Consider the following 26,174-nt stretch of genomic DNA (forward strand, 5'->3'; position numbering starts at 1 on the left):
AATTTTGATCACATGACTATGGGGATGCTACAATGGCCGAATGTGTGAAAAATGGTCATAAGTCACTTTTTTTCAGTTTCATTGTAACTTTGAACGGTCACTAAATGGACCTTTGCTAGTTGAGGACTACATGTATACTGAATGGATGAAAAATGGGTATCACGGTGTAAATTAAATTATTTGACAAGTAACTCAAAGTAGCAAATATATCCAACAAGCCTTACTCCTCCTATTTTTCCCACACAATCCTGTGAAGTGGATTGGCCTGTTACCCTGTTTCCCTGAAAATAGGACCCAACTGGAAAATAAGTCCTAGCATGATTTTCAGGATGCTCATAATATAAGTCCTACCTCCAAAATAAGCCCCAGTTAAGATTGTCAGCCAGATGGATGCTTTTAGTACCATATTTTCCCCAAAATAGGACCCAACCAGAAAATAAGCCCTAATACATCTTTTGGAGCAAAAATTAATATTAGACCTGGTCTTATTTTCAGGGAAACACGGTAGTAACTGGAAAGGAGACCACTAGGAAATGGTCTCTGTGCTGGATTGGGAAATTAAAGAGATAGATAGATAGATAGATAGATAGATAGATAGATAGATAGATAGATAGATAGATACTGAAAGAAAGCAATGAAAAACAATTATCTTAATAACAACAAGGAAGATTTCAAATAACGATGTGTTCATGTACTCAAGATTGACTTAGACAAGTTTTATCTTCACTCAATTCTGAAAGGCCTGCTAGCTACCAGATGTGGAAATAATTCACTTCTCTTCATTTTGATCACCATAGATGAACTTATTTTAATATTTTCTCCTCTGTTTTTTTCTCTTATCAGGAGAGTCCATAATTGTTATAAATGCCGTCAGTGCAGTTTTACAGCGCTTGATACACAATCCTTACTGGAACACTTCAACACTGTGCACTGTCAAGAAATGGACATCACCACAGCCAATGGGGAAGATAGCCATGGGATGGCGGCTGCTCTCAAGGAAGAATCCAAAATTGATCTGAAGGTTTATAACCTAATCAGTTCAGATCCAAAAATGGGGGAGCCCATCTTGGAGACTGTAGTGAAGAAGGAGAAGATAGAGGAAAAAGAAGGATCGAAGGAGAAAGGTTGGCCTGATGGGTCTAGTGAAGATCTTCGTGGTACAACTTGGAGAGGAGTGGACATTTTGAGAGGAAGCCCATCCTATACCCAAACAAGCTTGGGCCTTCTGACCACGGTGTCTGTTGTTCAAGAGCAGCCAAAAGCTTTGAGGGATAGTCCAAATGTAGAAGCTGCTCATCTCGCAAGGCCTGTTTATAGCTTGCCTGTTGAGACCAAGGGATTCCTGCAGGGCATGCCCCAAGGAAGTGGAGAAAAATCTGGACCACTTTCTCAGCCCTATCCTGGATCTGCTGATAACAAGTCAAAGGATGAGACTCAATCCCTTTTACGGGTAGGAAATTCTGTTTTTGTTTATATTCTTCAGGGAAATTCCTTCCTTCCTTCCTTCCTTCCTTCCTTCCTTCCTTCCTTCCTTCCTTCCTTCCTTCCTTCCTTCCCTCCCTCCCTCCCTCCCTCCCTCCCTCCCTTCCTTCCTTCTGTCCTTGTTAAATGTACATTTCTGATGTTTGCTTTTCAAAATGCCCCACATACTTAAGGTAATAATTTCATCACAGGCCTGTAAAGTTGCTCATACTAGTTGTGGTTGTGATTTTTGTTTGTCTTTAAATTTGGTTGTGCTAAGTCAGGTATTCCTGATGATTTTGCAAGACAAGGTTACATTTGAAATAAAAAAAAAATCCAGAATCCAGAAGGCTGAACATTTGTACAGAAAAGCATCTCTTTGCCTTCTACATTTTAACAGTATAGTTAAACAAGCCAACATTGGATCAAATAGCTGAAACTATGAAAGTTGAAACATAATAATAAAAACTAAGACTGGAATTAAAGAAACAAAGCACAGTGTGATTAAATATAACATTTGATGCTTGTCTGGTTGTGTTGAAAATTGAGAAAGCTAAGGAGGCAAAGTTTTGATATTTTATTTTATTGCTGGTTTTTTTTTTTATTGTAGCCTTAGGGAGAAAAATATTCTTTTACAGGTGCTTTTTTTTTTAGGTGTAATCAGCTGTGGACTCTTATTCATTTCGCTGTCTCCTTAACAACATGCCCATTGTTGCATAGAAAATGGTCTTATGAAATAACTATTAATTTCAGATTAATGGGTGCAGAATATATATTGCAACACCTGTAGGATAACCTCAATTGGTGGTATTTTTTCCAAGCACAGTTGTATTGCTAAGTAGACAACTAATTTGTTGTAGTGATTAAGGCACCAATCTAAAAACTGGGAGATCGGAAGTTCTAGTGCTGCCTTAGTCACAAAGTCAGCTAGTTAACTTTGGGCCATTCACTCACTCTCAGTCCAAAAAGAAGGCAAGGGCAAGCCACTTCAGCAAACGTTGCCAAGAGAACTGCACTGACTTGTCTAGGCAGTTGTCAGGATTTAAAACCGACTTGAAGCAAACATACAATATCACTAAGTAAATAGCAATAGCAATAGTACTTAGACTTATATACCGCTTCATAGTGCTTTACAGCCCTCTCTAAGTGGTTTACAGAGTCAGCATATTGCCCCCAACAATCTGGGTCCTCATTTTATCCACCTCAGAAGGATGGAAGGCTGAGTCATTCAATGTTTGAATGGGGCTATCAAAGCTGTAATGCAGGGTAGAAAGTGGAAAATGAAAAACAAAAGACAGAAGAAAGTAAGGATGAAAATGCTTGACTGTTGCCAATAAAACTTCATGGATACCTTAGTTATCAAGAACCAGTCAATTTTTATTCAAAGGAGTGAAAATGATAAGTAGGACATAGTATCCTCTAGCTCAGGGGCGGCCCATGAGCCGGATGTGTCACCTACAGGCCATGCCCACCCCAGCTCCGCGAAGAGAAAAACATCATGAAACGTCACGTGATGGCAATATGACGCTGAGAGTTTGACACCCGTGCTTTAGCTCATTTTTCCCCCCAAGCTGGAATCTTCAAGTTATGTGGATTTCAACTCCCAGAATTCCCTAGCTATCATGGTCATTGCTAAAAATGTGAAGTCCACATTTTCAAAATAACTTAGAGAAATGCCACAGTAGAATGAGCAGCAAGTACACACACCAAAAGAAATTATCTTAATTCAAGGAGAAATAAGATGCAGTATGAATGTGTTTAGGCAGCTTGTGCATCAAAGTTATAGATTCCATTTGTTGCAAGCTTTTGTTATTTCTTCTAGGGTTTTTTTCCCATTTGCTTGTTGAGTCCGGTCATATAGTGCAGTGGTCCCCAACCCCTGGTCCGCGGACTGGTGCCGGGCCGTGGAGTACCTGGCACCGGGCCGCGCAGCGGCCGGGGGACATAAACGCTGCAGCGCAAAGGCTCCTGGGCCGTGCGCAAAAACTCCTGGGCCGTGCGCAATGGGCCGTGCGCAAAAGCTCCTGGGTCCCACCCCTGCGCGCGCTCAGCGGGCCGCGGCGATAAAAAGGTTGGGGACCACTGATATAGTGCATTAAATAATGCATTATCCAAGCATATTTCAAATATAAACTTTTTTTTTGAAAATGTATATACTCTCCTTTAATGCTGCATTTTCACTATTAAAACTGCATGTTATTTTTAAAAGAACAAGACTAAAAGAAAATAAAATGGTTGTGTTTATATATGTTTATGTGTGTTCATAATAGGCAACTTCTATAGTGTATATTATAAAAACTAATGTCTACGTAAATAAGATTTTCAAAAGACCATTGGCCTCCATAGCAGGAATTTTCACAACCTAGGAGTTTAACACTTATAATCTTTCTTTGCTTTGCAAATTAGAATTTTCTTTTGAGGTCTTTTAAAACTCTGGCCATTTCCTGCCTAAGTCTCTTCCACCTCTGGAAAATCAAAGAATTAAATGATCATACTAGTTCTGTTCTTAACTTGTTTTTTTAACCCTCTTTCAGGATTTTTTGTTCAATATACAAGGAGATGCTCTTTTCTATCCACAAAATAGAAAAAAAAAATCTTGCTAGAAAATTAAAATATTATGGGTTTAACACATGTTTTTCCTGATAGCACCTGCATTCATTGATTGCTTTGAAGAACTTCCATAAAAGTTAACAGACAAATGAAATCATCTTTGCAATAAATATATCTATTGACAGAAAATATCACCAGAACGAAAGATTGGAGCTTGATGATATGAATCAAAGTTGAATAGATTGCTTACAAAAATATGTGGATCCATTGAGTACAGGAAGTACAACATCCAATTTTGGATGTATTGTTTTATTTATTTAGTTTTCTTTCACCAGCAGCTGAATGGATATTAGGTAATTTTCTATGTGGTTTTTCAGTGTGTATGTAAAATAAACTATGGACGTTATATGTATTTGATTTCCCCCTCATGGCCACCCAAATTTGTTTTGCTCTGAAGGGAAAGCTCTTAAGCATTACTAAAATACTTCAAGACAAATCCAATTTGGGAATATCTAAGAATGATTTTCAAATGGTTGAAACGAAAAAAGCTTTCGTTAAGGGGAGCTTGAGTACTGAATATATGCTGAAACTCTTTAAAGCTCTATTTTTGGACTTTGCCTCAAATATAAGAATGCAGAATATCTTTAATGCCCTATTTTTGGAGCCTGCCTGAAATATACAGAATATTCATATCATAGAATTCAAATTAGGCATGTATCAATTTGGTTCATTCATACGAAATGTGGAAAAAGAATTTAAGACTTTAGAAATGTTAGTTGTGAATAGCAGCTAATAAGACTTTTTTTTCCCCTTCAGGGTTGAAGTAAAGGTCTATTGTTAGAATTATTACGGTAGTTTTCCTCGGCAAAGCGCCACCATTCCTAATAAATTCTGCTATGCTACTGTTCTGGAACTTACTAATAGCAATTCTTTATTATTGTCAGCACCTTAGAATTTTGCAAATTAAAACACTAAGCAGCTTCAGTTTCAGATAAAGTTTAATTTTCAGATTCTGACTAGATTATGTGGAGTTTTAAAAACAGTATAACAAAAAATTGCCAATTTCAAGAGCTAGTCTGAAAGGAATAACCATACTAAACTAACTCAGAATTATCTGGGTATTTTACCAAAAGGACTTATGAAATTGGGTAGCATTGGAATTTCACCTGCAATTTACTAAGAGAACGTTTCTGTCTTGATAAATAAAAACAAAAAAAAAATAACAATTATTAGGAAGAAATTATTAGCAGAAATATATTTTAATCTAGTTTTTCAAATTTTGATGGAATTATTATATGTATATTGAAAGCTACACATAGCTGTGGATTTACAGATAGCTTTAAACTGGGTTTTGTATAAATATGTTTTATTGAATAAACATTGGCTTTCTTTAGAACATACTAAAAACATCAACAATAAAGCAGATTACTATTGATATCTATTAGGACACAGTCTTTAGGTTTACATTAATTTACTTCTTTTAATTGTGCTTAAATCTTAAAAGTAGAATAGTTTCTCTCCCTAAATTAATATCTCCCTCTGCAGAATTAGCCAAAGGGGATAAAAACTGGTCTTATTACCTTGTAAGTAGAAAGATAGAAGGAGTTGAAAATATTTCTTAATTGTGGCTTATTTGATCCATAATTAATCTGAACCATAATTAATGAAACCCACAATTTTGTATGCCTTAGACTGTTCAGAATATCTTCAGATCCGAATGGAAATGTGAATAAAAATAGTCAATGTTCATAAATATTTTAATGGTGTCTGTTTTCCAAGAATGTCAGTACATGCATATTGATTCCAGGATATTTTGGGAGCATAAAATATCTCCCAGTGCATTATAGTGTCAACAGTTCTGTCCTTCTTTCCTTAAATTTGGATTTATCTTTTAAAGGTCTGTTAATACAGGATGAGTCTATTGATATGCAAAAATGTTCTTCTGAGTGGGGGAAGAAAAGATTTGGCGGCTGTTCTAGCCCAGGCCTATAAAAACAATGTTGTTTACTGTTTTGCGATCTCTTTCTGGGCAAGCACATACTTTTTGCTAAGCTTGATTTCAAATAAAGTTGCCTCACTAATTAGATGTAGCCTTTACATAATGTTTTCCCTCAGTTCTTAAAGAATATAAACACACAGTTGCAAGCACTACAGATGGAGGAATAAGAACTCAGGTTGAGAAAGTAAGATTTGCCTAAATCTACTCTGCAAGGTGAAAATTAAACCAAAGACCCCCTTAGTTTAGGTGTGAGCAGGCACCATTCCATTAGCTCCATGGTCATCTTTCTTAGTCATCTGGCACACACACACACACACACACACACACACACACACACACACTTCTAGCATCAACTTTATTTCCACAAGTGCTTCTTATCCAGCCTTTTAGACTTTTTTTAAAGAAGCTATGGCTGCACTCCAGTGTTCTTGCTTTTTGTTAAACAAAAAGGTCTAATTAAAAATTGAATAAAATATCTTGTGAGCTTCATGGGATGCAGTTTGCATTTTTAAATAAATTGTAGGTGAAAATTTTTTATGTATATATGTATATGTGTACATATATATATGTGTGTGTGTGTTATATATGTATGTGTGTGTGTGTGTGTGTGTGTGTGTATGTATGTGTATATATATATATATATATATATATATATATGTATGTATGTATGTATGTATGTATGTATGTATTCTTTTCGTAGGCCTTTATGTGTATTTCTCTTTAGCCAGGTTCTTCCTACGTAAACCAAGATTTTTATGCAGCCCTAGTTAGGTGAAATCACAATCCACTAGTTTCTGGTTTTTTTTCAGGCAGCCAGCAAGCACCCTGCTGCCCATGGGGAGACTAAGGAGACTAAAATAGATCTATCTTAGTCTCCTTAGTCTCCCCATGGGCAGCAGAGTGCTTGCTGGCTGCCTGAAAAAAGCCCAGCAACTAGTGGATTGTGATTTCACTGAACTAGGGCTGCATAAAAATCTTGGTTTACATAGGAAGAACCTGGCTAAAGAGAAATACACACACACACACACACACACACACACGTGTGTGTGTATATATATATGTGTGTGTTTGTGTGTGTGTGTGTTTTCGTAGATTTTCACGGATATAGGTATGCAAGTCTTGGCGTATTCGGGTCTTTTCCCGTGTAAGATTGAGAGTACCTTGGCGACGTTTCGACGAGGTCCCACTCGTCATCTTCAGGCTGGTGTCTTCGGCTTCGTGCAAAGCCGAAGACACCAGCCTGAAGATGACGAGTGGGACCCCATCAAAACGTCGCCAAGATACTCTCAATCTTACATGGGAAAAGACCCGAATACGCCAAGACTTGCACACACACACACACACACACACACACACACACACACACACACGCATGCTGTGAAGGTATGTAGGAGCACATCAGCACACATAAACACGCTATGATCAAAAGTCATAGTCACTAGGGAAAAATTGCTGCTGCTTTCAGGTGAACAGAAAACAGGCTGCAATTTTGCCTGATGTTACAGGAACAGATTAATTATATTCTGATTCAGTTATCAGTAAGCAGTGCATTTTGTGAGACATAATGACAGTTTAGAACAATTAATCAGTGGAACGGCTTGCCTCCAGAAGTTGTAGGCGCTCCAACATTGGAGGTTTTTAAGAAGAGATAAAAAGACCATGTTGCCTGGAATGGTATAGGCCAGGGTTTCCTGCCTGAGCAGAGGGGTTGCAGTAGAAGACCTTCAAAGTCCCTTTCAACTGTTATTCTGTTACAATTTTGATTTTCATTATTTCAATCTTAAGTAAATAGGTAAGGAATATTTATACTGTTTTTTGGTTGTTGTATATGGAAAGATGCTGGTTATTTGACCCTGAAAGAAACAGTGCACCTGATTTTAATTCTGGTGAAAAAGGAGCTAACTTTTCCCCCTTATATGTATTATATTAGTTCCTTCTTTATATTATATGTATCTGACTTCTCTAAGGAGAATGGCCTATACATAGAAAACTAATGCCATTAGATTGGGTTGTTTTAAATTAGAAATGGTAAGGTGGTATATAAGGTTTGATTTATTCTTAGAACACTATCAATCATGTATTCCTTAGGGTAAATGTAAGTGGGGGGGGAAGCAATACCTATTTTGCTGAGAATAATCCCCCTGAAAACAGGTAAAAGGGATTATGTATGAAAAAAAATATGCATATGACTGTATGATTAGAAGCATTTTAATGCTTACGGATGGTAATTCATATAAATATGAGGGCATAAAGATTTGTTGTCCCAAAATATAAGGTAGAACACTTTAAATGTATATATTAATGTATCTAAAAGGTAATCACTGTATATATTTTGCCCAGCATCTAGTTTCAGTTACTTATAAACAGTTACTGATGACAGTATAGATATATGTATATATATATCTATATATATATAGCAGAGCAGTTAAAGACTGTACTTACACCTATTTGAAACGGATTGAAGATTGGTTTATGACTTGAATCAGTCTCTAAAATTTGCACACCTCCTTTATAGACCAGCCTTATCTTTTACTTTCTTTTAGACAGGCAGTGTCTGTCAAACCTTGAGACCTTTAAAGAGATTGTTACTAAAAAAGGAATATCTGAAATAGTTTCTCTTTAGCTGCATTTCACTTGTCCTTCCCTTTTACTCTGTCAGGAATCTTTCCAGAAACATTTATAGTCAAAAAATAGTCCTTGTCATATAGGCCTTCTAATTAACAGAGGGAACTCAGCGGGTGTTATGCGGGGTCAAAACACTGCCCAATTTTTCAGCTTTGTTAAAAGCACCTGTTTCTACAGCTCAGTGTTTGGGAATATGTGCACATCAATTTCTGAATATAAAGGGCACCCTGAAAGGGGTAACATCTAACAATGGGAGTGTTAATGAAACTGATTGGAAACATTTGCTGTGTTGCTTGATGTCTCAGAATTTAAAAGAGGACCCATTATATTGAATTGCAGGAATGTGACAATTTTAAAGAAGTTAAGGAAATAAATGATTTCTTAAGTGCCTTCAGTAACAACTGGAATTAACTGCATGCAAATTAATGTGTTGCATCACTTTTTGCAACTGAATAATCAAAGACAGGTAGAAAGTACTTATTTAAAATATGCTGCTTGCATAGAGTAGTAGTATTTAGAATATGAAAATAGCCTCTTTAAGGAGACATTTGTTGAATGGCTGGATTATCAACTTTATGCTTTATCAATTGTGCTTTGGATATTTACTTATTTAATATGTTTTAGGAAGAAATGTATATGTAAATGAATTAGGTAATAAAATAATTATTTTGGGTGTGGTGCTATAACAAGGTATGGATATTACATCAAAAAGCTTGAGGAAAAGGCGAATTGCTTGTCAAAACAAAGACATTTGAATGTCCTTTGAATTGGATTAGTTTACTGAAAAAAAGTACTAAGGTGACATGAGAGCAGTGTTCCAATATTTGAGGAGGTGTCATAAAGAAGAAGGGGTCAATCTGTTTTCAAAAGCACCAAAAGGCAAGACAAGAAAAGATGGATGGATGGAAACTAATCAAGTAGAGAAGCAACTTAGAACTAAGGAGAAATTTCCTAAAGTGAGAACAATCAACTAGGTTTCAGAAGTTGTGAGTGCTCACTGGAGGTTTTTAAGAAGAGACTACACTGCCACTTGTCTGGAATGGTATAGGGTCTCCTTGCTTGTTCAGAGGATTGGACTAGAAGACTTCCAAGATCCCTTCGAACTCTATTAAATGTTACATGATTTGAGATGTCAGACCAAAATGGATTTTTTAAAAAAACAAAACCAGCCACCTGTGATACCCTAAGAAAGGATTGGTGAAATCTACTTAAGTGTGTATATATGTCAATACTTGTGTGCTGAGCCACATTCCTATGGCAGATTTCCAATCCTACTGTGGCCTCTACTGAGATTTCCCAGTTTGGGTGTAATGTTAAACTGTAATGAGTTGGTTTGTACCACATGCTAAACCAAAAATAATTATTCATGTTATGGCTTAGCATTAAGTCTGAACACAGCCTAAATTCTAAACTTTTGATGTGTTCATTTTCCCTAATTGAATATTTTCACTCCTCTGCTCCCTTTGCACATATTTCAAATGCTTAGAAATATCTTGTTTGATATTTCGGATTAAGGTTTAGGAATGTTTCCTTTGGTTACAGCAAGTACATCTTCATGTTGATAGAAATCAATTTTCCCTTCAGATGTGTTGAATATAGTTCCCGTAACACTAGCAGCAATCAATACAATGTTGGTTGAGGTGATGGAAGTTGAGCTCCCACACCAATGAAGTCTCATATTAGATAAAGATGTTTTTAAACCATATTCTTACATATCAGAATTTGCCATTTTTGAAGCCTGAGGTATTTTTTGTTTTGTTTTGTTTGGAGTGGTGGAATGGTTAAGATGTTGGGATGAAGCCAAGAAACTTTAGGTTTAAATCCATTCTTGGCCATGAAAGTTCATTTTAATTATTTTGGCCAATCAAATCCTCTCATAGTTATGTGGAAAAATTGATGAAGGGAGCTTTATGTATGTCTTATTAAGTTCCTAGAGGAAAGACAGAGTATCTCAAATTGCTCATTATGAATGGGATTGAGACACAAATTTAATGGAGTTTGTGTTAAACATGATTTTGAAAGCCTGTAATGAGTTAAACATCATTTTGGAAGCCTGTAATCTTGGACACAGATTCCATTTTTTATTTTTTTTTTAAATTTGGAACAGTCATATATGTTCAAATGGGAAACATGGATACTTCAAACTAATTTTAGTTAGGTGGGTACAAATCTTTGCTGTTGTTACTCCTGCAAATAGATTCTGATCACAGCTGTTTCAGTAAAAAGAGGCAGAGAGAAAAAAAAATGACTGTGACTCATTTTGCTATATTTGCAGAGAATGAGGAAACTCAACCGCACAGACTAGGGAATGAAAAAAAAAAGCAAAAAAAAAATGCAGTTGCATATTTTCATTTCTGTATTTGAAATTTTGAATCCACATGTTTTTGAAGATACTTTTTGGCCAAAATTTTGAATCTACATGTTTTTGAAACATGAAGATACATGTTTCTGAAGATAATGTGAAGATCTCTGAATTCGCCTATACTTGCTAGGCAGAAATCAGGCATCATAAATACAATTTTTGAAATTGTACTTAATGAATTTGATGACCATGGTTCATTTGTTCTAAAATGTTATGTGGATAAAGCAGTGTGGTTTGTTCTCGGGTTCAGAATTTGGTGTGATACATGAAGGCAGTCAAACTCTTTTCCAATGTAATGTTTCTCTTCTGTCCCCCCCCCACTTTAAATGTTTTCAATAAATGTTATCAGGCTTAAGTGGACTCTCTTTAATGAAGACCTAAGACATAAAAATGTGTGGGTATTAAGACTCCCTGAACCCTTGAATAGTTGTCTTTCAGTTAGTTGAACAAATGTGAGATTCCTTTGAGGCTATGTTGTTAAGCATCTCTGGACTTGCTTTTAAAGCAATTCAAAGTTAATAATAATAGGAACAATTCCAGAAAAACCTATGTGTGCCTCAGGGGTGGATTATAATTTTTTTACTACCGGTTCTGTGGGCGTGGATTATTTTGTGGGCGTGGTTTGATGGTCAGGTGACAAACATTTTTTTAAGATTTAGCAGAGGTACTGGTCTACCAGGCTTTTCTTGCAGAGCCGTACCGGTCTACCCATTTGTTTTTGGAGCATATCGGTCTACCCATTTGTTTTTGGAGCGTTCCGGTCTACCTATTTGTTTTTGGAGTGCACTGGTCTACCACCACACTGCCTTTTACTGCTGATCAGCTATAGGGCGGCCCTTTGAAGCACCGCAGCAAGAGTTTAAACAGTTTTTTTGCCACTCTGCCACCACCGGGAGCACCGGAAACCGCTTTCAGGCATCTTGGCCTCAATTGCCAATCTACCACCACCGAGTGGTTTACAAGGAGTGGATCTGTTGTAGTCGATTAGTTGGGAGGCTTCTTGGGTCTCAATTTAAAGCTAAGTGTCTTGTTTTTGTTTTTTGTTTTTTCTTCTTTGTCAAGTGAGCCCTGATTTTTTTCTTCTAGCCAATCAGCTGGGACTCGGGAGGCAGCGAATAGATTGGGGGCAGGGCCAGGCAGAGGTGGTATTTACCGGTTCTCCGAACTACTCAAAATTTCCACTACCGGTTTGCAAGAACAAGGGAGAACTGGTAGCAACCCACCACTGGTGTGTCAGCTTGTACTTCTCAAAGTCATCACCTCTCCTCATTGACACTTGACTAAAAGGCTTTAAGGTGGACACTGCAAGAGAAAAACAACACAGAAATCAAAAGCTGGCTTAAGATATAATTATTACAGCTGTATAAGGTACTTAATACATCTAAATATTTATATATCTCTTATGCATATGCCAGCAGTTGTCTTTCATGTTTGTGAATCATGCAAGGTCCTTAAATCTGGGAAGGGATAAAAGGAAGAGGAAGAGAGCTTTTGCCCTCTGCAATATGCAGTTTGTGTATTTTTACCATGTGGATCTTGTTTTGTCAGCAGACACTATCATTAAAATGTGCATACATTAATTTAGGAAGCTGCCTCTACCAAAGGAGACAAGTGGTTTATGTAGCTCAATATTTTTAACCCTCAACAGATGAACCTCAACAGAATTTCAGTCCCAACACCACCAATGAAAGGTAGAGCAGCATTGAGTCCTTCCACCTGTATAGTATGTACTTAATTAACTTATGAGCAAGTACAAACAAGATTTCATTTAAGGCAATTTACATTGTGGACAGTATTGAAGTTTCATTAGGTAGCTGAACAGAGGTTGTGTATGAATGTGATGTGAAGGGGGGTAATATGAAAAAAAAAACGGACAGAGAGTAAGAGAGGCTGCAATTCAGTGTCATACCAAAAATGATTTTTGATCATTATTTTGATGAAAAAGAATTGCTTCTAAAATTTATTTCAAAGGCAAATGAACTTTTGCTGAAATTCTGGTGGATGGTTTGAGGAGTTCTTGCATTTGCTTTGTTTATCAGGTGGCCAAGAGGTATTCATGTTAATATCCAGTGGTGGACTTGGCTTGGTGGGCGTGTCAGGGGAAAGATACTGCAAAATCCCTATTCCCTCCCTACTCCAGGGGAAGGTTACTGCAAAATCCCCATTTCCTCCTGATCAGCTGGGGCTCAGGAGACAGAGAATAGATGGGGGTGGGGCCAGTCAGAGGTGACTGCTGACAATTTGAACTCATTAGTAATAAGCATATTTGCATAGGTTGAAATGCTAAATATATTTATTAAAATAGAAAGACTTTAGTAGTACGTTAGAATCTGGGATCTACAGCTTTCTTTCTTTTTTTTTTTTTAACAAACTGGAGGATGAAGCCACTCGCTTTTTGTTGGATTTATTTCCTACTTTTAATTCACTCAAGCTTGTGTACGAGTCGTATTTTGAGTTTGGACGCAACACAATTTTCTAGTTAAGTTTTGCTGCTCCAAATGGGAGCAGCTGAATACAGTAAAACAGGGTGTTTTTTTTTTCCTTTTCTGGCTTAGCATATTGTTCTGTGTGGCAGGAAAATTGTATGCATGTATGTTTAGGCCACTTCAAGACGTCGCCGTACAGAACTCTGTAAACCCTTCAAAATGTGTGGTTTCTGGTGCACTTATTCAACCTGGCATTTGCACAATATAGATGTATCTGTTTAGATTTGTTTTCTCTGAATTTTGAGTTACCAATTTAAAAACAACAACTGCAAAATGCTAAGTGTGGTATTACGATATTGCTGGAAGTACTGCTTGTATTGATTCATTTATTAAGCACATTTGCCACCCACTAATAACGAAATTAAATAACCAAGGTAAAAGGCCAATTACATTAAAAATAAACAATTCCAGCTCTGAAGCATCAATTCCCAATAGAATTCATACTGTATAATTCAAACTGAGCCTTGAAGCAAATGAGAATAATAACAACAATACATTCAAATTCAGATAAAACAATGGCAGTGTCCTAAGGTCATATAAACCCCCCTTTGTGACCTTTCTGACAAGCAAAGTCAATGGGGAGGCCAGATTCACTTAACCATGTTAACAATTGCAGTGGTTCACTTAACAACTATGACAAGAAAGGTCATAAAGTGGGGCAAAACCCTCTTAACTGTCTCCCTAGCAACTGAAATTTTGGGCTTAATTATGGTCATAATTCAGCGACTACTTATACTCACCTAACTCCCATAAACTGTAGCCAGTAGTTCCTGAGAGTTGAAATTGAATGTGTCTAGAAACAGCCCAATTGATCTGTTTGACAAAGAACTTCTCTCTAAACTGGACTGATTACTGAGATTTAAACCTGAAACTTGATTTTCCCTTTTCTGATTGGACCATAAATTTTCTTCCCTATATTTAACAAATTATTTTCCTTAAGCCCCTAAAACAAAACCATGAAGTCTTTCCACTCTCCGCACTATACATCTGGTATTTAGATTAATTTCAAATATTGAACAAAATGCCTGCAGCGTCTGGAGCTAGTAATCAACTTGGCCCTGTTGGGTTTGTCCTGAATTTTGTACTACTGTGTCTTGTTAGTTGCAAAGAGCCCTAATGTTAAAGCCAGTGTTTTTTCATTAAAATGCAAAAAACAAAACTCTCACCCCACCCCCTACATCAAATCCTGATCAGGGATGTTAGTCAGATGTTTTTATTGACTTGATGGTAATAATTTTCAAAGTGAAAGAGCATGTTCCAAGCCTACTGATTTTTCCATGATGGAAAATTATATTAGACTTCACAGAAGTTTTAAATCTGGACTGATTTCTTTTGAAATCCTTTGATGCCCTAGAGGACTATAAATTTCATCATCCCTTAATCAGTTTGGCCTGTCCTAAATGGCTGAGGATAGAGAAAGTCTCCAAAATGACTATGCAAAGCAACTTTTGAATGTGTGCATAATGTTAGCTAGGTGCAAGAAAGGCACATATAGCAATCATTTTCTTTCTATTCTCCTCCCCCCCCCTTTAAATAATTACCCTAGAAATCAAATGGAAAATGTAAGAGGTGAACATCTGGCTCACTAACTGTACATGTAAAAAGGTTTTTGGAAGTGGCCACAGGTTGAGAGAAAAGCATGCCAAGATTGCAAACAAAGCATCAAAAGCATAATTTCAGAATCACATGAAGTGGCAATTACATTGATAACCTTCCCAGGATTGTAGCATTTATATATATAAAAGAGCTTCAGTAAGTATTTCTCTACTGAACAGGATATTGATCTCAATAGCTTAATGATCACTTCCAATTTCATGATTCTGTGTTTCCACTAAGCCAGGGAAATGATGGCAGAAGAATCAATTAATACTTAGTGTACTATATCTGCATTCTTACATTCATGCATTTAAGAAACCTGCATCATAGATTCTGGAGCTTAACCTAGAAAGCTTTGAGTTATATATTGAGGCTTCTTGATAAGCCACCATACTCTGTATTTGTCAGTCTGAAAAGGCTAGGATTGCCTAATCTTTGCTCACACAAGACCTATTATGAACCTGGTTTAGGTCCAAAGTAGATTTGTGAAGGTCAAGCAGGATGTAAAGAAGATCAGCTTACTTGTAACTCTCCTTAAGCCATTAAAAGACGATTCCAAGGAGGAGCCTAGTATAGAAGCACAATTGCGCACTTTAGTTACTACAGGAAGTTAAGCTTGCTGATTCACTGCAAAGAAACAACAAAAAACAATCAGTAGATCCATATTTTGTTTACTCTCAGAGACAAGAATAGGGCATGTAACATCCTGTCCCATTAAAGATCAGATAATTTTTTTTTCATGAAATCAGATCTTAGTTCTGAGATAGATGCATTGTTTGAATCCTATTGCACATTCAGTTCCACGTAGAGAAAGCTGATCATAATTGGTAGACAATAGCTGATAAGTTTCTATAGTGGGAGGGGGGCAATAAATATTTCTCCCACCCAAATTGCTGCTGATTTCGGTGTATGGATTGATGGCTCTTTTGAATTTTATCCTGTTTTTAAAGTACTTGAGCATATGAAGTCATTGCATTTAGTAGTAATTTTTTTATTTTTATTTATTTATTAACAAAATAGGTTTCTTTTTCTTTTTATTCTTTTTGTTTTGTTCTCTATTGCTCCAAAGTATAATGAAAAATATCTTAACCAAAACACATGTTTAGCATCTGTTTATGTTTTTGTTTCATAGAATGCCAGCTTATTCTGGTCTTTATAACTTCAGTGGTATGGATGTTGATGTTTGTAGGAAGCCAAAATCATGTGACAGGACTGTCCTATTTATTATTCTTGAAATGATAAATAAACTTACATTTTTTTAGAAAGGAAAGGATAATGCATCTGTTTTTCAATCTCATAGTTTATTTACTCTATCAGACTGTAAATTCCTTGGAAATACTCAGTGTCTGCTGTTGAGATTAATATTTTATTAATATTTTAATAATGAGACCACCAATTATTTATTTATTCATCAGATTTCTAGGCTGCCTGACTGGCTGGCTTCAGAATTAAAAACAGTTAAAAGACAAAAGCATACAAAAAAGTCACCTTTAAAGTAGGCAAGGTCAAGTAACAGGGTATGTAGGGATTCTAGGAATATTTATAATTATTTTAAGGTAGAAAAACAGCATCTTGAAAGACTATCAGAGATTATTTCTACTCCACTTTATACCAAACAAAATTAAGGCTTTTTTTAAAAAAAATCTCATCTTTCTCCATTTTCAAGACAAAGCTATCTTTTGTAAATGCCTTTCCTTAACAATTTAGAAAAACGAAATAAATTTTAAAAAATGGAAAAAAAATAAAATGAAAAACTTTTGGGTGACTTTGGGTCAATGCACTCGCAAGCCCAACTCACCTCACAGAATTGTTTTTGTGGGGGAAATAGTGTGGGCCATTAACAGCAGAGGAATTCTCTTACCCATCATGTATGGTCTGTTGTTACACATGGTTGTTTGAGTTTACACTTCATACATTCACTGTAGAAGAGAAGCACTAATAATACAAACCACACATAACATTTACTCTTTGGCCACCTACTTGTCTTCAAAATCTCAATCCCCTGTACAGAATGATCTCCAATTCAGCAACATTTGCATAACATTACTAAACGTTGTAGAAATGTTGCATCTGGTACATGGGAGAAAACTTCATTTTCCTTCTTTTTTTAAAATAAAATTAAAAGAAAAGAAAGGAATAGAAATTGAGATTTCTCCAAAAGCTGAATTTAATGCCTAATGAAACAATCTGCTCTTTTTCTGTTTTGTCAGAAATATAATTGATATACATACTGACACTCAGTGAGAATCCTAGTTGTAAATTAATTTATCTTTACTTCCAAAAATAAAGTTTTCACAGTTCTGGTCTAACAAGTAAGGACTGGCCCTCAGCATATCTGACAGATGTTAAACAAGATTATAATGATTGAAGTCAGTTTTGTCTTCTTTGCAGATCTAAACTTTAAATGTTTTTATAAGTAATGTGGCTTGTTGTGTTTTAGCTTACATTAGTCTCAAGCAGCTATACAGTACATAGTTTTGCAACCTGAAAAATTATGGGTATTAGATTAGAAATGAGGCTCTTAATGCAGTCATTGAGAACTGCCACAAAGGGATTTTATCGCATCTCAGACTGAAAGAAAGATAACCTCTCCTCTCCCCGTGTTTTGCTGTCTGTATTTTTTATTTTTAATCGGCATTCCACTTTCAGTTTATCAGCAGATGGCAAGAAATGTTTCAACGGAACCCATCTGTCTATCTTTTTCTCAAAGTCTACAAACTGAAAATTAACTTGCTTGGTGAGGTTGTGAGGGAAAATAAGGATAAGCTCTGGTAGGCAATAAGGTCCATTCAAAATTTTCAAAGCAATAAATCTGTTTTTTTAACTCCATGTGGCCTAGTTGATGCACAGCATGTGAAAAAATGTGGGGCTTTGGAATATGACTCCAGCACACAAAGAATGAGCATGTGTATCAGAGCATCTGTAATGAAAGATGTAATTTGTGTATGGTTGCAACGTATTTACACCACCCACCTGATTCCTTCATTACTGTAGCTCTTAGTCTGCTAAACCATGGTTTATTAAATGAACCACAGTTGATTAGGTAATGCCGTCTGTTAATGTATAAAACATGGTTGCAATCCATAGAGACACTTCACAGAAGACACTAAATCAAAAGAAAACAAATTATGTTAAGTGTTTGGCCAGGTGAAATGCGATTTCAGCTATGAATGTTGAACTAAACTAAAGAACCCTTATTAAAAATGAAACAAGACTGTGGTGTCCAATAGAAATTTGAAATCACCATCTATAGCAGATTTAGTTAATAAATGTAGCTGTTACAACTTTGGCTCAAAGTAAATACAGTAATTAAAAAAATGATAATAAATGATAAAGAGAGTGCTATTTCTACTCTTAGGAGTTTGAGTATGTGGTTCAGCATTATATGGTCTCAAAAGACAATCTACATTAAAAGTTCCACAAGGAGAATAACTCTTGCATGTGCAGATTTCAAGAAAACAGGTAGCACGCCAAGAGAAGGACAGAGTTGAGTTAGTCTCTTGACTTTGAGTGAGAACACAATGCTCAGCTCCACTGTACAATGAGAAATTCCTCTTGATTTTCTACTTATGATTTCCATCAAATAAGAGAAAGCACACATATCTTAAAAGACTGTATTTTTCCACGAGATAATATATTTTAGTAAAACAGGATGAAAACATTTCCTAAATAAGTTCTTTGTGCTTGAAAATGGAAAGAGCTACTGATTTGCCCACTTTATTGCCGATAAATGTATCCTGTTACTGTATCCTGATCTTTATTTTTATAAATAAGTTGACATTTTTGTTTTAATTCCAATTAGGTTAAACGGGTATTTGGTTAAAAATGTGTGCAAGTCACACCTCTTATACCCTTGTGCTCCATTTTCAAACTGTGACCTCCATGTGTTGTGTCTACAGTCCTTTATTAATTACCCATATATCTGGAAGACCACAATATGGGGAAAACTGTTCTCACCAGGCTCAAGGTTGACGCAGCCTTCCATCCTTCTGAGGTCAGTAAAATGAGGACCCAGATTGTTGGGGGCAATATGGCGACTCTGTAAACCGCTTAAAGAGGGCTGTGAAGCACTGTGAAGTGGTATATAAGTCTAAATGTTATTGCTATTGCTAGCCAATCCAAATTATATCTGTTCACTAAGAGGAAAATAAAAGAAGAGGATACTTACATTAATCTACTCCAGCAACTTAAACAATAGGATTCTGGAGAATCTTGTTATCTATAGTATTTTAAAGAATGGCACCAATTTACATTGCTAGGCTGCTGCACAAATTAGAAACCAGTGTTTATTTGGATTGTGCACTTCTTTGAAATTTGCAATAAGTATTTTGGTATAAAATGTGAATAAAAATGTACCTTTGGAACAAGGGGAAAATTCAGTTGAAATTCAGATTTTTAAAAGAGTCTTTTTAAGAAACATTGAAGAAACCAGAATAGAACTGATTCAACTATATGTGAAATAAATTTATTTATTTTATTTTATTTATAAAAGTTATTTGCTGCCCATCTCTTATCAAACGACTCTAGGCATAAATGACCGAACCCATCCTGGATAACAATAATAAGATCAGAGATCTGGACTATGGATTTTGTAGCAGGTATAGCAAATAGCACTTAGACTTATATAGCACTCCATAGTGTTTTACAGGTATAGCAAATAGCACTTAGACTTATATAGCACTCCATAATGCTTTACAACACTCTCTGAGAGGTTTATAAATGTCAGCATACTGCTTACAACAATCTGGGTCCTCATTTTACTGACTTCAGAAGGATGGAATCAAACTCCTGGCTGTTGGCAGAGTTAGCCTGCAATACTGCATTCTAACCATTGCGCCACACAGCTCCTATGTGACTCTGTTCAAAAATACTAAAGTACAGAGAAAGTGATTTACCTTAATCCATGTATCTGGCCACTTTCAATGCTGCTGCTGCTGCTGCTGCTACTACTACTATTGAGTACAAAGTTGAAATAAAGTTTCCATGATGAGTGGCACAACAAAGGTGAAAAAGAATTGGCGACCATCAGTCCAGAGGCAATGTGACAGAGATACCAGAAATTCATTTTTAAAAAGTTTCATTTATAGAAAAATATAATCCAGCAATCCAGATGACGACAGCACTAGGAAAACCAAACTAATAAGCAATGGATGATGGTTTGGCTAGGATGACCCAGAGATTTCAGCAGTGGGGGAAACATTTTGCCATTATATTAAAGATTCCACTGATACGTTAACAGTTTTCCAGTTAAAGTCTAGTAATATGACATATCTACTCAGCGGGAAAGGACAACTTCATAGACAGTCTTTGGACTGTCTGGAAGAATCTTCTCTTGGATTCTGACTCTGGATTCTGCAACTCTTTGGCTGATTACTCTGCCCTTTGTGGGCAGACCTCAGTGCTAGAGAAGAAGGTTTCCTGGCAGAGGCATGGTTCTTTGATTTCTCAACTTACATACAGGATCGTCAGCCATCATCTGAAGGATGCCAAGTTGGAAAAGGCTTTCAAATATCATACCAGAGTCTGAAATTTTAGTATCAAGCCTGAAAGAGGACAAATCAGACTCGGTATGATCTGTATGTCTTCCCCCCAGAAAAGTTGCTGTTCATAATAACTAAAACCAAATATTTAATAAACACTTTTAAAAAATAATTTTTGGAAAAAAATAACTAATTAGACACCTGTGGCTCCCTCAACCAGGATGACACTTTTGTCGCAAAGAATGGTTTTACAGCCAGTCATGTAAATCAGAATGGTGTGAACAGTCTATATGGAAATAAGGCTGGAACTGGGAAATGCATATCTACCCATACCTCTTGCTTGTAAGGTTATTCTAGCAGAATGACAGTGTCAGATCTCAGCAATTCCATATTGACAACAGCATAGAGCCGTGCTGGCGAACCTATGGCACGCATGCCACAGGTGGTACGCGGAGCCATATTAGTGGGCACGCCAGCTCAGCTCTGGGGCGCATGCGCGCGCCGGCCAGCTGATTTTTGGGCCTTCTGGGCCCACCAGAAATAGGGAAACAGGCTGTTTCCTGCCTCTGGAGGGCCTGGGGGGGTGGGGAAGGCCCGTTTTTTCTTTCTTACCTGGCTCCAGATCCTCTCTGTGTATCTGGGAATGGCGAAAACAGCCTTTCCCACTCCCCTGGAAGCCCTACAGAGGCTCAAAAGGCCCATTTCCCCACTCCCGGTGGGACAGGAAGTGATGTTTTTTCCTGTCGCCAGCCTCCAAAGACTCCTAGAGAGGCTCCTACAGACTCCTAGAGAGGTTCTGGAGGCTGGGGACAGCAAAAAATGTCACTTCCTGTCCCACCGGGAGTTGGGAAATGGGCCTTTTCAGCCTCCGTAGGGCCTCGAAGGGAGTGGGAAAAGCTGTTTTCGCCGTTCCCAGATACACAGAGAGAATCTGGAACCAGGTAAGAAAGAAAAACGGGCCTACCAGGCCATCGTGTGCCAGGAGTGGGGGGGGAGGGGGATGGGGTTGCGCACACATGCGCGTGGGCACGTGCGCATGCGACCCTCCCCCGCCCCCCCCTCTCCTGGCACGCAATGGCAAAAAGGTTAGCCATCACTGGCATAGAGCTATCTCTGTCTTTCAGAGTGCTGCCATTCATTTTGGACACAGGGGTGTGATTTCCCCCCCCCCCACACACACACACTTTTTCTCTCTTCCCTCTTCTATATTTGGCCTTAACAGATTTTAAGTATGGACATCTCAAGGTCTTATTCGTTTTTTTCCATCCTTCTGCCATTTTCTTGCTGTGACTGGTTAGGAATAATTGAAAGGAGGCATGGAAGAAGGGCTATTACCATTAATAAGTTAACTTAGATTCCGCAACCAATGACAAAAGTAAAAAAAGGAATTTTGAACTGTGGTGCTGGCTGTTTGAAATGGTAGTGGCTTCTCAAAATTTGTTCCTCAAGTAAAGTCTAGAAGTTGTGATTCAGCCTCTACCAAAGATTTAGGAATCAAGATTTAGGAATTCACTATCATTGTAACCATTGTTATGATTAGGATTGTTCAACTTTGCAGGGCTTTATTCTTTTATACAGGTTCCATCTCTATGAATGAGTAAGGTTTAAAGTAGACAGATTAATCTGTATACCAGCCTTTGCCTTTATTACCACCAATTTCTAGCTGATAATTATTGTCTTGTGCAGGGGTGTCAAATTCGATTTCATTGAGGGCCACATCAGGGTTGTGTTTGAGCTCGGGGTGGGGGGCACTCATGTTGGGGCCGCCTGTGGTGGCCCAAGTGCCCTGCCAGCAAAAACGTGCTTCCGAGCTCCATTTTTGGTTGCAATGGCCTCCTGCAACCCTCTGCCAGCAAACAGAACTTGGGAGGGCTGTATGTGGCCCTCCTGAGTTACATTTTCACTGGCAGAGGCAGCACGGGTCCTTCGCTGTTTCCAAGACGGCCCCATGGGCCAGATCTAAGCAGCAGATCTGGCCCCAGGACCTTGAGTTTGACATCCCTGGTCTAGTGTGTTCATGTTTCAGAAGAATTTAGAACCCATAAAATTGTTCAGAAAAATTGAGGCCTTTATTTACAGATGGTGTCTTAGTTTAAAAAAATAACTCCACTAACATGCAATGAGAATAAGATAAAAATTAGATCATTCTTGTTAGACATTAATGACTAGAAAAAGTCAATAAAAATATATAGCTTTTAAAATACTTAAAACACATCTGTTTGAGACCTGGCATGCTATCATGTTGAAAGAGTTATTTCAAAAGGTAGGTGCTACCTAAAAAAAATTCAATTTTCATATTGATGCTAATTGATTTGCAGACCACAGATCAGTGAGGATTCCCAAAGGTTTTAACAGTTTAGAAGGCTGATGAACATTAAGTAAATTCCTTTTTTAAAAAGTGGGGAAAGTGGTAATATCCATACTGAAATCATTAGCAGACACGATTTAAGGTTTTTGGCAATTATATTATGTTTTTGGACAAATTCTGAATAGGGGCACTATTTTGCAATTGTTTTGCATTCTCTTCTCCCCAAAAGCTGGTATGAGGAAAATCCTCCCAAATTTTTTCAAGGATTTTTCTCTTTCTCTGTATTTTGTGACATTTATCTGAAACCACAGAGACAGTTTGCCTGGAAAATTGGAAAAGATTATCACCCATATGTCAATGACATCATCTTTGTTTCTCCTTCCTTCTCCAATCACATCTTTAATATATTTTTCCTTCTGACATATTACAAATATGATTTATTAATTTATGAGGTCTATGGAGGCCAAGGTTTTGGGGGACACATGCAGCCTTAGAATAAGAGGTTAGGTATTAGGTAAATTATGTTCTTATAATTTCAGGGGAATTTGAGTTTAATTCACATCATCATTTTTGTCTAAGAAACCAGCTTGCATCTATTATTGAAACCCACAGATTTTTGTCATTTTATATGCATATCCTAAATATCTTTGTGGTAGACTGATATATGGAAGACAGCTGCTGAAGGTAACTGGAAAAATTCACTTTCTCCAACATCTGAGAGAACTAGCTAAGTTGTACAAAACTTTGCTTTATTGTTGACAGGCATTTGTAACAAGTGCTAGATTTATTTTATGAGTCCTAGGAAGTTCTTTAACGACTTTCATGTTTCTTTTATATGTCCTTTGATTTTCATCCCCTGAATTTGGCAATTATATATTAAGTCTCTTACATAACTACTGCAGTGGCAAAATTTTGAGGTGAAGTTTCCAAATCTGAAGTTTTCACTGATTGATTAGATCCAGGCTTTTGGTCCATTGTGGCACATTATATGAATAAGCTAAGAATTAAAAACATATTTGTTTACAACTAAAATTAAATGAAACTTAAGTTCTGAATATATATGTTTAGGATCACATTGTAAACTTATGACTAGATGTTCTATTCTAGTTATCATGAAAATTAGAGTCCTTAATGCTTTTAATTATTTGTTTATCATTACAAAGCATATACTTAAATTATTAGCATTTTTGTACTTTGGAATTTTTTTAATGAAAAAATGGATTTGAATAATTGCTGACTGGGGAATTCTGGGAGTTGAAGCCAACCCATCTTAAAGTTGACAAGATTGAGAAACAGTGATTTAGATTATAATTATCTCCTCTCCTTTCTTGGATTATATCCAAAACATTTCAGATCTAGCTTTTGATTTGTCTTTTCTACAAATCTGATTTTCTCTTCTGTTGTAAATATAAAGGTAACAAGTGGTATGGCTATACTATCTGAATTCTTCAAGACTTCACAAACCAGAATATTTGACCAGGCAAAACTCTGAATGTAATACTGAAGTGAAGGGAACAGACAGAAAGAAAATGTGGACCCGTACAGAGATAGACATAACATTAAATTGTTTTTAAAACGTTTGATTCATTTGCATTAAAATTAAATATGTACTTTAAAAAAATCCCAGAAAACTAAAAGTGATAGCTTGTCTAACATTTCTAATTAAATTCTAATATAGAATTAAAACTTTTTTAAAAAAACATCCTGCTTTATTCCTGCAAAAGAGAAAATCGTAGAATGACTTATACAATATAGAAACATATATAATAACCAGCTCAATGAAAACAAATTAAATTTGCAGATTGGCATGTAGGATTTTGGACACAGTATTAGTGACGTGGTTGAAAACTATGTTCATTATACTCAAAATTTAAATCCTGAATTGTAGAAATAAACTGCTAGAATTCATACAAACTGTACCTACAAACACTGTCTGTATGATCTAATAAACCTGTAACCACTTTTCCATAAATTCCATCAAATTTAGTGAAAACTACTGCTGAATATTTATTTATCTTGCCTATTTAAAACATTTTTATCATCCATGCTAATTTTCACAGAATTCCTGGAATGGCTTAATCCACACAACTCTTTTTAAAGTATAATGTTTTAATTTCTGCCTTTTTTCAGTTGTTTACAATTGAGCAATTGAAAAACAAAGGATAAAACATAAATTTTCCATTTCAATAGTTATGTTTTTCTTAACCATTGTCAGAAATATATAATATAAAGGCCATTCTCTTTCCCATTCACTCATTCAACACTCATTTGTGTTTTAAATCATATTTGTATTCTGCCCTTGAGTTTCGCTTGATGTGACATGAAAATACCTCCGTTGTAATTTGCAAACTATGTCTTTTTTTCCCATAGGATAGATTTGTTCCTCACACAAACCCATAACCAACTTTTCTTATTTTTTTCTTGCATGTTTAAGAAAATGAGATGTGCTTAAAATTATTAATCCTTTCTTTTCTATAAGAACTTTTTTTTAAAAAAAATCTTTCTGTGGATTTCATTTTTCGGAAGGGCTTGAAGAAATCTGTTACAGAAATCCGTTGTTAAATTACTTCTCACACACAACTGGGAATATTTATGAAGAGACTCTAAATAAGCATCAGATATTAATATCTAAGGCAACAAAGGGAGCATCTGGAGTCAACATAAAACACAATATTGTATACAAGTATTTCAAAAAACCTTTGGGAGCCACTCATATATAGCAGATATCTTCCCTGGAATTTATTTAATATACTGTTTGCAGTAATAAACATGCTGTTGTTGAATTTACCGACTTGCAGCATGAGATGAATTCAGACGTAAATTTAAAAGAACACCTCTGTTTCAATGATCTGGCCATAAGAACCATTACTATGTGCTTCATGAATTTCACATACATTGCTATGCTAAGATGAACAATCATTATTAGCTTTCTGATAATTGTTATGATATAAATGTTGGGTACAGATATCCATCAAAGAAGAATGAATAACTTCAAAAAGACCTCAGCAATTATATGAAGACATTGCCATTAATAAATCTTGTAGGTTGTATTCTAATCCATGCTCAAGAACACGTTAGGGTTTTTGTTTTGTTTTTTTAATTTACATACAAATTTTTCTTTCACTTTTTTTCCCGTGTAATTTAGTTTGGTGAAAACAGATTTGCTATCCAAATTGTTTTTAAAGGAGACAATTTCAGTAAAATTCTAATGAATATTGAGTTCTAACTAATATGACCAGGATGTCTGTAAATATCTTAACTGTACAGTGATTTCTGCAACCTTCTGACACATCACATCATAAGGGGA

At 36.3% G+C, this 26,174-nt stretch overlaps 1 protein-coding gene across 2 annotated transcripts in view; it reads left to right on the forward strand.

Moving 5' to 3' along the window:
• The window catches only part of TRPS1 (transcriptional repressor GATA binding 1), a 199,557-nt gene that overhangs the window by 39,124 nt on the left and 134,259 nt on the right, over positions 1 to 26,174 (forward strand). For both annotated transcript variants that reach the window (XM_070942047.1, XM_070942048.1), the window contains exon 4: positions 844 to 1,450. In XM_070942047.1, the coding sequence (XP_070798148.1) occupies positions 844 to 1,450 (607 nt within the window). The remainder of the gene's footprint in view (positions 1 to 843; positions 1,451 to 26,174) is intronic.

Source organism: Pituophis catenifer, unplaced genomic scaffold, assembly GCF_029215685.1.
Source record: "Pituophis catenifer annectens isolate HBS135680 unplaced genomic scaffold, rPitCat1.0.hap2 SCAF_3, whole genome shotgun sequence".
Lineage (NCBI taxonomy): Eukaryota > Metazoa > Chordata > Lepidosauria > Squamata > Colubridae > Pituophis > Pituophis catenifer.